At 32.1% G+C, this 13,937-nt stretch overlaps 1 protein-coding gene across 1 annotated transcript in view; it reads left to right on the top strand.

Annotated features, from left to right (window-relative positions):
- The window catches only part of LOC108906690, a gene marked incomplete at its 3' end in the record, with an annotated part of 175,344 nt that overhangs the window by 126,870 nt on the left and 34,537 nt on the right, over window positions 1-13,937 (top strand). The window contains exon 5 of the mRNA XM_018710023.1: window positions 5,244-5,294. Coding sequence (XP_018565539.1) covers window positions 5,244-5,294 — 51 coding nt within the window. The remainder of the gene's footprint in view (window positions 1-5,243; window positions 5,295-13,937) is intronic.

The raw sequence follows: 13,937 nt of genomic DNA, 5'->3' as shown, positions 1-13,937 counted from the left end.
AACTTAATGCCGAGCTCAGAGCAAAGAATTAACATGGAGGCCTGTGACTTATTATTTCGCCAGCTGACGCCCGGATCGCGTTAGCCGCGCTGATGCCGTAATTTGTAACGTGGGCCGTTCAGGCAATCAGCCCGAGAACACAAATAAAAGCCAAAATTTCCCTTAAATCATTCGTGACGAGTGCGATAGGTACACTCGGCCGAATTTAGCCGCAGCCTAATTCTTTCGATGTCCTATGGCAGGGCTTGATAACAGAATAGTAATTTCTCTGTGACTTTATTTTGTTGCCACGGACATGATTGTAACATTGCATATACAGGGTGGACCAGAAAAGTTGCGACATCGTTCGATCAGGTAGTCACACTAATCAAAATAAGACAATTAATTTCTCATTATTTTTTAACTTCCATTTAGAGAAAAAAATCACTCTTATGCTTATTAACGGATGACCCTGTATATAATTACAGTGATGTACATAATATACACTGCAAAAAAAATCACTCAAATATACAGTATGTCGACGGATGGAGTTGACAAGAGGAGAGACTCTTTTGTTTTTGACTTTATCGAAAAATGTCACTCTCGTTCTGCCTCTCGAAAAAATGAGACCGTCATACCAACATCTTAGATTAGATATACAGGGTGCTCATAAATTAAAAAAACACGAAAATACTCAAGATAGAAGTACCATTATTTATTATTTTCAAATTCAAATATTCAAATATTGTCCGAATACAAATTTTAAAATCAAAATTTCAATTTGGACTTCTACTCTACATAGCTACCTCCCACCTCAACACATTTTTCCGCTAAATTTTTCGTACACTTTGCCAATAGATTAGCACTGCACGCCATACACCACGCCACGGGATGACCTAATGGGGACAATGGGAATAGACAAAGACAACGCACGACAACCATAGAATGGGGTGGGGTCACTCAATAATGAGGATATTTACCCCTTTACTATAAGTGCACCAGACTCTGGGCCTGTAGCGAAAACCTCATGGGATTACAAATAAACAAAAGACGCTCTCCAAACCACAGTAGTAGGTACCTATTCTCATGAGGTCTACACAAGCTTCAACTAGCCTCCAAATGAAGTACTCTGTGGAGATTTTATAAATAGTGTATAGGGAAAAAACGCCTACAAAAAGACAGTGACATAGATACTCGCAGTACCAAATATAAAATTTTGTTAAAAACTTCTCAGTTGAAAGTTACCAAATTCGATCTGTGGTCATACTCTTTGAAAGCGAGTGGCAGAAGAGAGACCCAGCGATGCAGACAATAAGGGATCCAGGTAATCGGTCTTCCCCATATTTGAAATCGGGAAAAAGTTTTTTTGCGACAATGATTTTTGTCCTGTGTTTTTAGAGAGAGAAAATATTCTTAGATAACTACGAGTCAATTTTCGACAAGATCCTATAACGCAAATAAATTGGAAAGGACGTGCACACGTATTAAGCCCTTTAGCATTAAACACTGCTTGACGGGGAACTAGTTCTTCATTATTATACTCCTGGTATGCAATATAACTTTTTCAGTATGAAAAAAAGTATGCTCGTTTCTTTTCTGTTTCTATTAATTATGTCATCAGTTTACTAATAATTACCGTAACCTTTTTGGGTTTTCTTTTGCATGTTTCCTAGACCTTTTATAGCTGACTAGATTGTCTAGCAGGTCTGTAATATTTATTTCATGTCCGGGTGCTTTCCCATTTTTTTCAACCTGAAAACACAAATAAAAGTCAAAATTTCTCTTAAATCATTCGTGACGTATCGCATTCAGTCGAATTTAACCGCAGTCAAATTCTTTCAATATATTGCGGGACCTGATAACGAAACCGTTTCGTCGTTCCGAACGGCAATTTCTCAATGCCTTTGTTTTATTCGCACGGGCGTATGACATGAATGTAAATTTTACATACGGGGATTGAATCCACCGCGCCGCCGTCTCATTCGGGGCCATGCAGATAATTTTAAGCGCCCCAATATTACGTTGACGTTGATCAAATAAAATGAATTTCCAGCGAACGCGGTTCGCGGCAGCTCTGCGATACGCATAAGAAATAACTACATATTTATAAAATTTCTGTAACCTGATAAATATGCAAGATGGTACAAGTGCAGATGTAGCCATATTGTAAAGAAATAGGCCAACCAGATATTTTTTGATAAATTATCTTCGTAAAGAAATGTTTTATTTTGGAAAAAGTACAGTCACTGACTGCGTTGACAAATTAATTGCTATTTGTACCATTAATTGAATATCTCAAAATATTAAATTTGCTGCTACTTTTTAACATACCCTCGTAAATACCTATTTTTTAGAATAACTAACAACTACTAAGTTAAAAGACACCAAATCAAATAACATACGATATAGTGAAAGGGAGACAGCCTATAATTTTCAATGGAACTGTCATCATTTGTTCATCACTCAGCAACTTGCCCTGTCATTTAGAAAATGACTTGGGAGTTTTATAGAACGATTGGTTTTTCTGTTTCGCTGCGAAATAAACAACCTCCTTTGATGCGGTTTACTGAATCAAAAGCTCAGATGAATACAAACGTCTAGGTTCCTTTTTACAATGCTGTGTTTTATTCCAAGTATTTATACTCTTTCTTCACCCTTCAGTTGTCATACATTTAATCTTAGGTGTAATGCATAAAAATGAGGGTATTTGTATAAATAACACCAAACTGACAATGTTTGGTGAATGATATAATGGTGCTACAAATTTTTTTCAAACGAAAAGAAAATTCAACTGTAAATTCTCTAGAATATTGATGGAGATATTTGGGTATACTACTGAACAAAAATGAAAAAATAAATAGTGTTCCATAAACTTTCCTAGAAGCCTTATTTTGTTTAATCTACTCCTTCCCAAACTGCTGTACCATTTCCGCTGTGGTGTTCCTGTATGTAGATAAGGAGGTGTCCTTGTTGTATAGACAAACAAAAACGAATACAAAAATGACATACTCTCACACATAAAGTGGGGCCATGTGAAAAGATAGGTGCCTGCTTTTATATATAAGCAGACTCCATATTAAGGTCAAACACGTTAAATTGCTACTGTGTTCATTTCATGAGTTCACGACTTGAAACATAATATTTTTCTAAGATTTGTCACTATGAAACAGAAAGCAAATGTTAGGAACATTTTTCTTTAATGGAGTCATCAGCTTTTGCATTTCAAGTGGTGCGAGGGAAACTAACTTCCTGAAAGACGACACACCGACGCCGTGTGCCAAAATTGTAAACAATGCTTTGGTAATATGGTGCTTGAATTTACCCTATTTTTCAGTGATTTCTAGTTGCTTTCAAAATTAAAGTTATCTATAAAACAATGTTTTTACTCTTCAACTGAGGACATTCAAATGATTACGACAGTTTCTGAATTCGATCTTGGAGCAACTGTTTTCAGCAATGTCTCAAGGATCTTACTTTTTATAGCTCATAATTAAAATAACGTTTTATATTTAATATCAGTCAATTTCTTTACTGGAATATACTCTGAATGTATTCTATGTCAAATACAAACATTTGCAATATGTTTATCTAACCTTAATTTCATCAACAGCATGCCTGAGTACCAACACATTCTTCATGGTAATACTAAGGCGTTTTACCACTGAACAAACACAATTAAATCAGATGATTTAGATTGCATGCAGAATAACAACAAAAACATACTCCCGATCTAAACAGATACCTACAGCGTGAACACAATCGGTCTTAGTTAAATCGTTAGAACTCTTTCAGAGCAGTCGCATTACACAATTTCGATATTGCCACAAACGTGTACAAAAGGAGAAACACAACGGAATTGAGTGTAATGTATGGATGAACACGACTATTAGTTTCTGTTTTGAATAAACTATGCAATCGGTTTATTATGCTGTACGAACTCATAACGCGACCTTGTTACACTTTGTTTCAATTCTTGTGGCCTAAATGGGTATGAGAAAGACTCTTCAATGTAAATATGCACATAAATCATTTGTGTTGTCCAGATTAGTTCTGTATGGTAGATTTAACATAAAGAATTTGATACACACACATTGTCTTTGTATGCGTCTATTTATTCTCGGTCTGTGGAGACGCAGATAGATTTTCTCATTCCAAACAGAGCACCATATATTTTATCACATTTTATACTTATATATACATCTATTTATTTTTTCGTCTCATATTTTGTTTTGAAACATTTTGCAGTGGATGTTTAGTCCAGCTTATCCTGTTTTGTACAAGTTGCTAACGAAAAACATTGCACATTTGAAAAACATGTTTGCCAGCTAACGACGGGTTCATTTAGCGCTAGAAACAGAATCATTTTCAAAATATATTTACTTTTAATCATTGAAAATAACATGCTGGGAAATAATAACTAGTAGCCTTCCGTAACAAATATTGATGACATTTTATGAGTCCAGTGTACGACTTTGTTTTGTTGACGCCGTTAATAAAGTTCGCTGAATTAAAAAAAGCATTTCGAAATTGATGGCAAACGCTACACAAATAATTTATCAATTTTTTAATTGACGTGGAAGGATATACGTGATTTAATAATTGAACTGACAGGAAAAAATAACATCCAGCGACATTGCAGTAGTGCAATTAAAAATTGAGCAATTTCGCAATAGTATTGTAAAGCACGTTAAGTGAACCAAAAACGCGCTGACATGAAATATTTTCGTTGTGGTTTATTTTAATAGTTTAATAGAATTCACGTCAGTTGACAGTACTGCCAAATAGTTCAGAGAAAATTATTCTAGTGCGATCAGTTTGTTGCTAATATGCGTTTATAAAAAAATTATCATTAAGCAGTATATCTCTTTTAATGTTGGTGTTCATTTACTGGGAGCATATTCTGCAGTCTATGCATGTATCTTCATTTTCGTTGCAATCAAATATCATAAACCCATAATTATGATTATTCTTATAAAGGTATTAATTTTGTTCTTCACTTAATATAGTTGTACACTTATGTTTCTATGCATCATTCAAGAAAAATGTTTTATAGTCATTTGAGAATTAATGTCTCTATGAAATTATACATTTCCAAAGATGAAAAATCGCAGCAAAGATACAATGTATCAAAAACTAGGTAAATAATGTTCAAACTCTTTCAATCTGCAGTTCGATGATAGCTATGCTGCTTTTTATAGCCAAATTTAATACCTTATAGCCCCTTTAGTACCCAATAATGTTAATAGCATTCCATTTTTTTACAGGGTACACATTTCGGAAGTGAAGTATCATCTATAAATCTAAGCGCTTATCAGGTATGTAATATGCTTTGCCTTTAGATAAATATTCATTTTGCAAGTGTTCCAAATTTTTTATATCAGAAATGAAACTGTAGCAATCAGTATTATTAAATTTTAAGAAACTTGAGAATAGGTATCGAAGATAAAGTGAGAGCGGTATATATATTTTTTACACATTAAAATTAACGTTTCTTGTTGTAATGTGTAAATATAATTTTATAACATTAGTGTAAAAAGTCATTTACTTTTGACACTTTTTTCTGTCACAAAGTTTGAGTCAGGTATATTTTCTTCTCAAATCTATATCCTCAATATTATCCAATTTCATATTGGTTTTTCTCTGAATACCCATAACTAGCATGAGAAAAATAGAAGCTGGTGCTAACTAAATATATTACCTGATTAAATGACATGCTCCTACTTTCACGTAAAAATTACTAAAAGTTGATGATGTTCACTTATATCTTGATCATTTCATAGGTTTAACCGCAATTTGATCAATGAATAATATCACATGGATGGTCATCTTTAACTTTTCCTCCAGTAATGTTGTGGGTTTCTTTCGCTGTACAGCAAGAATAAAACGCTCTCTCAACGGTAATAATAAATAATTTTATTGAAAACTAAATTTGTGGGAAAAGACGTGTTGACGGTTTGAGGGTTTGCTGGAGAGTGTCTTCTGTGTGGAGACGGTCGTAGGTATATTGGTAGTTGCTGGTAGAAGTCCCTGCTCCTTGGCGCCACTCTGCAGGGGTCGTCTTCCGGGAACCCCGTGGTGCATCCGGCGGCGTTCTTGACGTTGTGCTTAAAAATGGGTCACTTGCGAACATGTGTACCCACAATGTCTTTTCTTTTCTCTCCTGTGGATTAGATCTATTATTATGCTTTCCACTCCACATTATTTGTTGAACAGGTTTGTTTTTGTTCAAAGTCCAAAATTATATGTCAGTTACTATTTTCTTTATTCCATAATTGAGTTTCGGAAGTTTCATATTTAGATAATTCCATAAATATTTTGCTCAGTAGTTCGATTGCTCTTAACTCTCTCGTTGCAAATAGAGCTAGTAGTTGCTCCATCAGTTTTCAAAATTCTTCAGGATCATCAAAATATCTGTTGCCAATTTTCCTAACAATAATTAATCTAGTATTAACATATTAACGTCTAGTTTGTATATCTCAAGCCATAAACTTTGTCTGCTTCTTCTTCTCAGAGAGCAAAATACATTGATGTCATAAATAACCTTTGCCAATAAAATCTGAACGACGTGTCACTGATTTTAGATACAGTGACACTTTTAGGACATTCCAAGCAATTTGCGCAAAAAAACAAAACGATAAATTTGTTGTCTTATTAACTTCAGGACACCTAATTTCTATGGTCTATTAATCACTATTAATCAATTCGCAAAATTCAATAATCTCGAAGCAGTCAGTACCACTTAATACCAATTTGTTATCGGGTGGAGTTATATTTCCGACAGATCTCGCACAATATACTTTAATTTGTTTCATTTTTTATACCGCTGTGGATATTTCCTGGATAACTGCTCGAAAGAGTTTCACGCTCAGTAATTTTTTCATTTCGATGCGTCTTGGTTCGATATTAGAAGTGACAAACGAAGTTCCACCACTCGGTTGCCTTTTAGATGCCATTGACATTCGCACTTAGATAATTACGGCGAGATACTGTCGAAATTACCTCCGCGCTATTTACTGAATGCTGTTGCTTCTTTACAGTAGCTCCTTAATTAAAATTAATGTTCTCGTAGTTGACAGACCTTAACGAGTCTGAACTATAACATAAAATCACGCAATTTTCTCGACTCAGTCGCGAGTGAGTCATGAATGGTCAATTAATTTTATTGCAGTGTTTCTCAACTCTTAAATTTGGGCATTATTGCAAGGTTATTTCCCGTAGAAATTGGATTTAGTATGTATATTAGTTAAATTTAGTCAACTTTGAGTTACGTTAATAATGAGTTAATGAGTTTTAGTTGCTTTGTTTGAATTAAATGCTCGTAAAACCCTTCAACTGAAATTTTACTTAAGAACGTTTTCATTTCTATTTAAATTCTGATAGTGTACCATGGATATAAAGTCATATCACAGATGGTAGACGTCCGTTATTGGTTATTTGAGTCTCTTACTACCAATTTAAGCGAAACTATGTTGGGAATATCATCAACGTGAATAACATTGTATTGTAATACAGTGTTACTTTTCTCTAGTTTGAATATACATATACTGAAGAAAATAATACACTAGGCACATAAATTAAGAGATATTTTAAAAAATCCCAAAATTTTAGGTGATTTTCAAACAGCTGTAACTTGGAGGGAAATGGTCGTAGAGAGAATAAACAAAAGTGCCTAGTTTTCAGATCTGCAGTTTAAAATATTTTTTAGTGTCAGCAGTTTTTCAGTAATCATAAGAAAATCAACGGAAATTTGTTTTTTCATCCATTAATACCAGAACTCAGTTGATAATCATTCCCATCATTGACTGCCGAAAGGTACATCACCGATATCCTTGAACCACATGTCCTGACTATCATTCTCATGCAGGATAATGTTGCTTGAAGTCCATAGGTTTTTTTTTTAAAAAAAAGCAAAAATCTACAAATTTTTTTTCGGTTGATTTTCTTATGATTACTCAAAAACTACTCACGCTAAAAAATTTTAAACTACATATCTGAAAACTAGACACTTGAAGCTTAAATTTCATTTTTTTTTATTCCCTCTACGAACATTTCCCTCCAAGTTAAAGCTCCTTGAAAATCACCCAAAATTTTGTGATTTTTTTAATATCCCTTAATTTCTGTGCCTAGTGTAGTATAGAGTGGCGTGTCAAGGAAAATCGAAAGAATCGACTATTCATTACAATTACAATACAAAATATGAAAAATGCATGCAAATATAGGTATTGACAGATGGTAGACACTACGTCTATTACTGATTCCTTGAAGAAATGCCTATCAATTTGTATAAACTATCCTTCGAGTGTCGCTGATAAGAAAAACATTTGTATGATATTGTGTAGTCCTTGGATATCTTCTAAATAAGTTGAAAGAGTACTAGATAGCGACAAGTTAAGGAATATTTTAAGGAATTAACCATTATTTCTTCATTTCAGTTTATCGGGAACTGCAATGAAAAGAAAAAAGAATTATATTCGACGCAGCTTTTTTTAATTTATTGATAACGGTGCTACTAATACAAATAATAAAAGAAATACAAACAAATAATTGGAAACAATTAATTGTAAATAAAACAAGCAATTGTTTGTATCCAATTATGGGTTCATGACTAACAATTACGTGCGACTTTTCTTTGAAGGAAAGAACAAACAAGACGTGACAGTGCAGAAAATGTTTGCTATACAGAGTGTTACAGAATAACTATTCCTACACTACAACTGTTTTCGTAGTTGTCATTGTACGTGTCACAAATTAGTCATTGTTAGATAAATTAGTGTTTGATTGATAATGCATCATTTAACAAAATAAATATTGATCTACTGGCATGCATCTTGCCTACGGAGCAGCTTACGGCAATGCTAACGAAGCAAGGCGAATTTATGCGGAGCAGCATCCTCAGCGTCCCTGTCATATATCATTTTCAAGCTTCGATCAGCGTATTCAAGATACTGGTGAAAATAGATTCGGGAGCCAATCGTATTGTCCGAAATGTTGACTTTGAGGACCAAGTTTTACAACAATTTGAAAATAACCCGAAAACAAGCAGTCGTGTCATTGCCCTTGCTATGCACATAAGCCAAACATCTGTATGGAGGCTATTAAAGGAATACTAGAAGCATCCGTTTCACATTCAAAAAGTGCAATCGTTAATTCCAGCTGATTATCCCAATAAAGATCAATTTGCCGAATGGTATTTGAATAAAATTAACGACGAACTAAGACTTTCTAGAAGTGTATTATGGACAAACGAGGCATATTTTATAAGAGATAGCTGTTTTAATATAATAGTCACATTTGGGGCGAAGAAAATCCTTACGCCGTTCACAGGTTACATCATCAATAGAAGTTTTCTGTTAATATCTGGGCTGGGATTGTTGACAATTATGTGGTGGGACCATATTTACTGCCTGCACGGTTACATGGTCATGTGTACAGGATTTTTCTGGAACATCTCTACCAGAATTGCTTGAAAATGTCCCACTTAATATTTAATGAAATATTGTTTTCCAGCGTGATCGATCACATATCGGTACAACTTGTGTTTCGAAAATAGTGGTCGTATCTTCACACAATTTTTATAAAGTTTGATGCAGTATTCTTTCTTAATAAAATGTTCCTACTTCAATTTAGTAAGTTACTACACTGTAAAAAGATCGGTGTGAGTGAAAGCAATAAAGGTACGGAATTAATCCATTGAGTGAAATTATTGAGTATATTTTCAGTCAATATTGGGCATTTTGATCATTTTACTTAATGTGATTTTTGTGAACATTAATTGTTGACATTTACACGTAGACTTCGCGTAGACTATGTAAACAGTGTAAAGAATATTGAACAGCTATTCTATTGAGCGGACGAAAAATTAATTCCAATTGTGGCCTTCTATGATTCGAATTAGTAAAATTCGTTAGAAAATATGTCGCAAAATGTTTAATATGTGAAAATACCCCAAAAAGACAAAAAACCTTAATATTCTGGAAAATGGTAAACCTATACATCCTAATATGTCGACATTGGCGATTAGACTTTTACAAATACGTGCGTCGTTTGCGCAAATTGAAGGTTTTTTTTTCAAACGAGTAATATTCATACAACTGCTAGAAATCAACTAACTTTTGAACGCTCCAGAAAATTAATTCATATGTACTATTCACCTAAAATAAAAGAACTTCAGGCCTCTAAATTTGTTGATTATATAAATGAAGGGTAGTGATAAATGATAGATATAAAAATGAAAAAAATTTAAAATATTTTTACAAAATTGTTAATTTTCTGTTATTCTGACAGTCATCAGCAACTTATAATGTTAATTTTTATTTTGTTATACTTACTACAATTTTAAAGATGTTTTAAACAATAAAGTAATATTTTATTTAATTATACACTTTTATTAATTTTGACATTGTCTACAATGTTGACATTGTCTACATTGTCGACACTTCCAAATTATGTCTACATCTAGGTCATTGTCTACGCGTAGACAATTGTATTTTCTACGTCGCGATTGTCTACCTGCCCATCCCTGTTGATTGATAGTTCATTATGTAAAAGGATAATGAGGAAGAGCAAATTTGTGTACAGAATATTCAAGGATTAGGTACTATCGGGGAGGGGAAACTGCTGTATTTTTTTTCTTTGATAAAGACTATTTCTGGTCAAAATAATCGTAGATAAAATGTAACTCTTTTGATGAACAAAAATTTTATATAATATTTCTTTCATTTAGAAATCTCTTAGTTCACAGTTTAAACGTTCACAAATTTTAAATAAAGCGTAACGAGTTTATACACCACCTATTTTTATATACCTATAACTGGTGTCACCTCTAAAAATATAAGTGAAAGTCACAAACACGGAAAATTTCCAATTATTCTCCAATACTCTAGCGAATTCGTACAGTTGACGAATATATTCTTTAAACATTCACGTATCTACTATACGCCGGAAAAGTCGCCATCGGATTGTGTTATCTCTGGATAAGCTTCCCTATGTTTCTTACACAATACCCTCCTGTCAGTGTGTCAAATCAGGCTTATCGGAAATTTCTTAGTTCTCGTAATGTCACACGGGAGTTACAACATCTAAATCACGGTATTAGCTTCGTTGATACCACATGATGGTGAATGTTGCGATTGTATATTTGTGTCGCTATAATTAGATGTTTCAGATGATAAGAATGGTCATTGGCACTAAATTAAACCATTGCTATTAATCCAGTGTAAAGCGGTACAAAATACACTGAAGGAATTATTTAATTGAAAGTGATCAAATGTATTAGTGTTTGGCGAATTAAAGATTTTTTTTTAGAGTTAATAGAGCGTTTATTTGAATGGTAATACCAAATATTTAATTCTAAACAATGACTTAAACTGCTAAAATGAACTAAAATATTTGTTAAACACTTATTTATTGAAATTAGACACTAAAAATGTTATACAGGTATGGATATTTTCTAATATAAAAATATTTCTCTATAAATACCACACATTTTTTAGTAAAAAAAAATAGTAAGTATATTTTAATGAAAAGTTTTCCAAAAAGCAGAAACCTATAAAGAAAATGTAAAAATTAAATGCATATACTTTTATATTTTTTTAATAAACATTACTTTTAAGGATGATTTTATTGGACTCTACGTTTTAATGAAAACAGTCAAATAAATAATAAAAATGTTTACTCGTTATATGGAAAAGTTTAAAAGGTTCATCAGTAAAGTGCATATGATACTTAGTTAATTAATATGAGTCATAGTATACAACTCCAATTCAGCGTTGGCTATAAAGTCACTGGCTGTGCAACAATTTTAAATTAAACAGAACTTCATGAATCAATAAATAAATGATTGTTACCCAGCACTAATACCTTCAGTTACTAATACCTTCAATTATGATTAGGGCCGAGTTCAATTAATTAACAGTAAAATTTGAGTGACGCTTGCCAGTCTTCATTCACATAATAAGCTATAAATTTCATCCATAATAATGCACAGTAATGGCTAACGCTGTTCTTCTCTACATGCAAGTAGTATAGTAAGATTTAATTTTAGGGAAGTTTATTTCCTTGACGTAAATGTTTGGGTTTGGAAATACGTGATTCGTTTCAATTAAATATGTTTGTATACCGCTCTTGGTAATAATGTAGAAACATAACATTTTATAAACGAATATTTTGTTTGTAAACAATTATTTCTTTCCGCAAAACAAATATATTGAAAATGATAAGCAACTGAATTGTTAAACTATCACAATTAATCAAATCAAGTCGTCGCATAATCTCACTTTGAATTATATACAAATATAACAATAAATAATTGATTTTTTCAGAAAACTAAAGCATCCTACTAATTTCAGGTAAGTTTTTTTGCTCAGTGTAGTCATTAAATGGATCAAGTATATTAAAATTGCTCACATAATTTATTAATCAGATAAACACACTTATGTGAAAGGTTTAATGAGTTGACAGTCACTAAATTATAATTTGACTGTAAAACCTGCTCAATCGATACATCCTATGATTGGATTAAATACGTTGAAGGGAATACGTGGATTAACGATTACGTTACGATGTCGTATTTTTTAATTAATTGACTTTCAAATCACTGCTGTGGATAATTATTAACTATATGAACCTGCTTTTGGTTATAAATAGATTGCCCATTTATGATATTTTACATATTTTAGTAATATTCCTAGAATTTCTCTAAAGTAATTATATATTCAATACATTTATATATAACATTTGAGTTAAAATATATAGCGAATTGACATTTACAACAATTTACGGACACAGAACTATTCGTTGTGAATATTTGATTTTCCATTAAATACAAATTACATCACATTAATAAATAGTATTGGATTGATGTTTTCCACAGTGCGGATTTATATTATACATGTTCTGGTAGTGTGCATTGTGGAGTACCAAGCAGCGATAAAATTACATTTTTGCAACATAATTATAAAGTTTTTACGAAAATATTTATTTAAGCAAACCTTGCAATACAACCTATCTGAATTCCCTCAAAATTTTCATATTTCTAAAAGTTATAGCATAATGGAGATTGAAAAATGAAATATGAATGTGACTGGTTCGTTACCAAAATATGACCACTTTAATTTTCGCGAGACATATCTGGTAGTTACCACACATTTTGTTTACGTTTGAGAATCGTGCTAAAATTTCATGGAAATGAATATTTGTGATTTTTTTTACATTTTCCATTTGAAATTTCGTCCCTAAGGGCGATCTTTTACTATGGAACGTAAAAATGTAATAAAAACTATATAATATTTTTTAATAACTGCTGTCTTGCAGAAGTTTAACTTTTAACTGGTATATTTTACTTTACAAATCCTGCCTGTTGTCGTATACTAAAAAGTTAATAATTAAAGAATATTAAATTATAAATAAATTTGGTAATACAAAGGTATCTTTCGTTTAAAATCTGTCCAGAATTTGTATTGAAACTAGTCTTTCAACCAATATATTGCAGTTTTTAAATATAATGCATTGTTAAATTTACGCTATAGTTTATCTGTTTAATTTTTCATGATCGAATAGATAATATATCTATTAAAAATTGGATGTAAGTCTTTTATTTAAATAAACATTAACAAATATCAACTCCAAAGTATGTTTTAGGTTGATCCGGGTGCTACACTTGGGAATATTTAAATACTTAGTATAGGATATTATAGTAGTTAACTGAATAATACGTTAATGCAACAATCATGTAACAATGTCACTCGTATTGAAGATGTATGATGTCATGAATAATTTTTAAATTAGCCAGTATTCATTTCAATGCCATTCTAATCATAAGAAATATTTATATTATTAATAATAATTTTTTGTGAATTATTTGCAGATGTGTAAAAAATACTTTACTATGAAGACATAAAATAGACATGTATCCATATTCTTAGAAGAATCATCTCTATTTTATGTCTATAAAAGATAAA

The sequence above is a fragment of the Anoplophora glabripennis genome, unplaced genomic scaffold (assembly GCF_000390285.2).
Source record: "Anoplophora glabripennis isolate ALB-LARVAE unplaced genomic scaffold, Agla_2.0 scaffold64, whole genome shotgun sequence".
In the NCBI taxonomy this organism is placed as follows: domain Eukaryota; kingdom Metazoa; phylum Arthropoda; class Insecta; order Coleoptera; family Cerambycidae; genus Anoplophora; species Anoplophora glabripennis.
The sequence above is the reverse complement of the archived record's forward strand: the minus strand, read 5'-3'. Positions and strand labels throughout refer to the sequence as shown.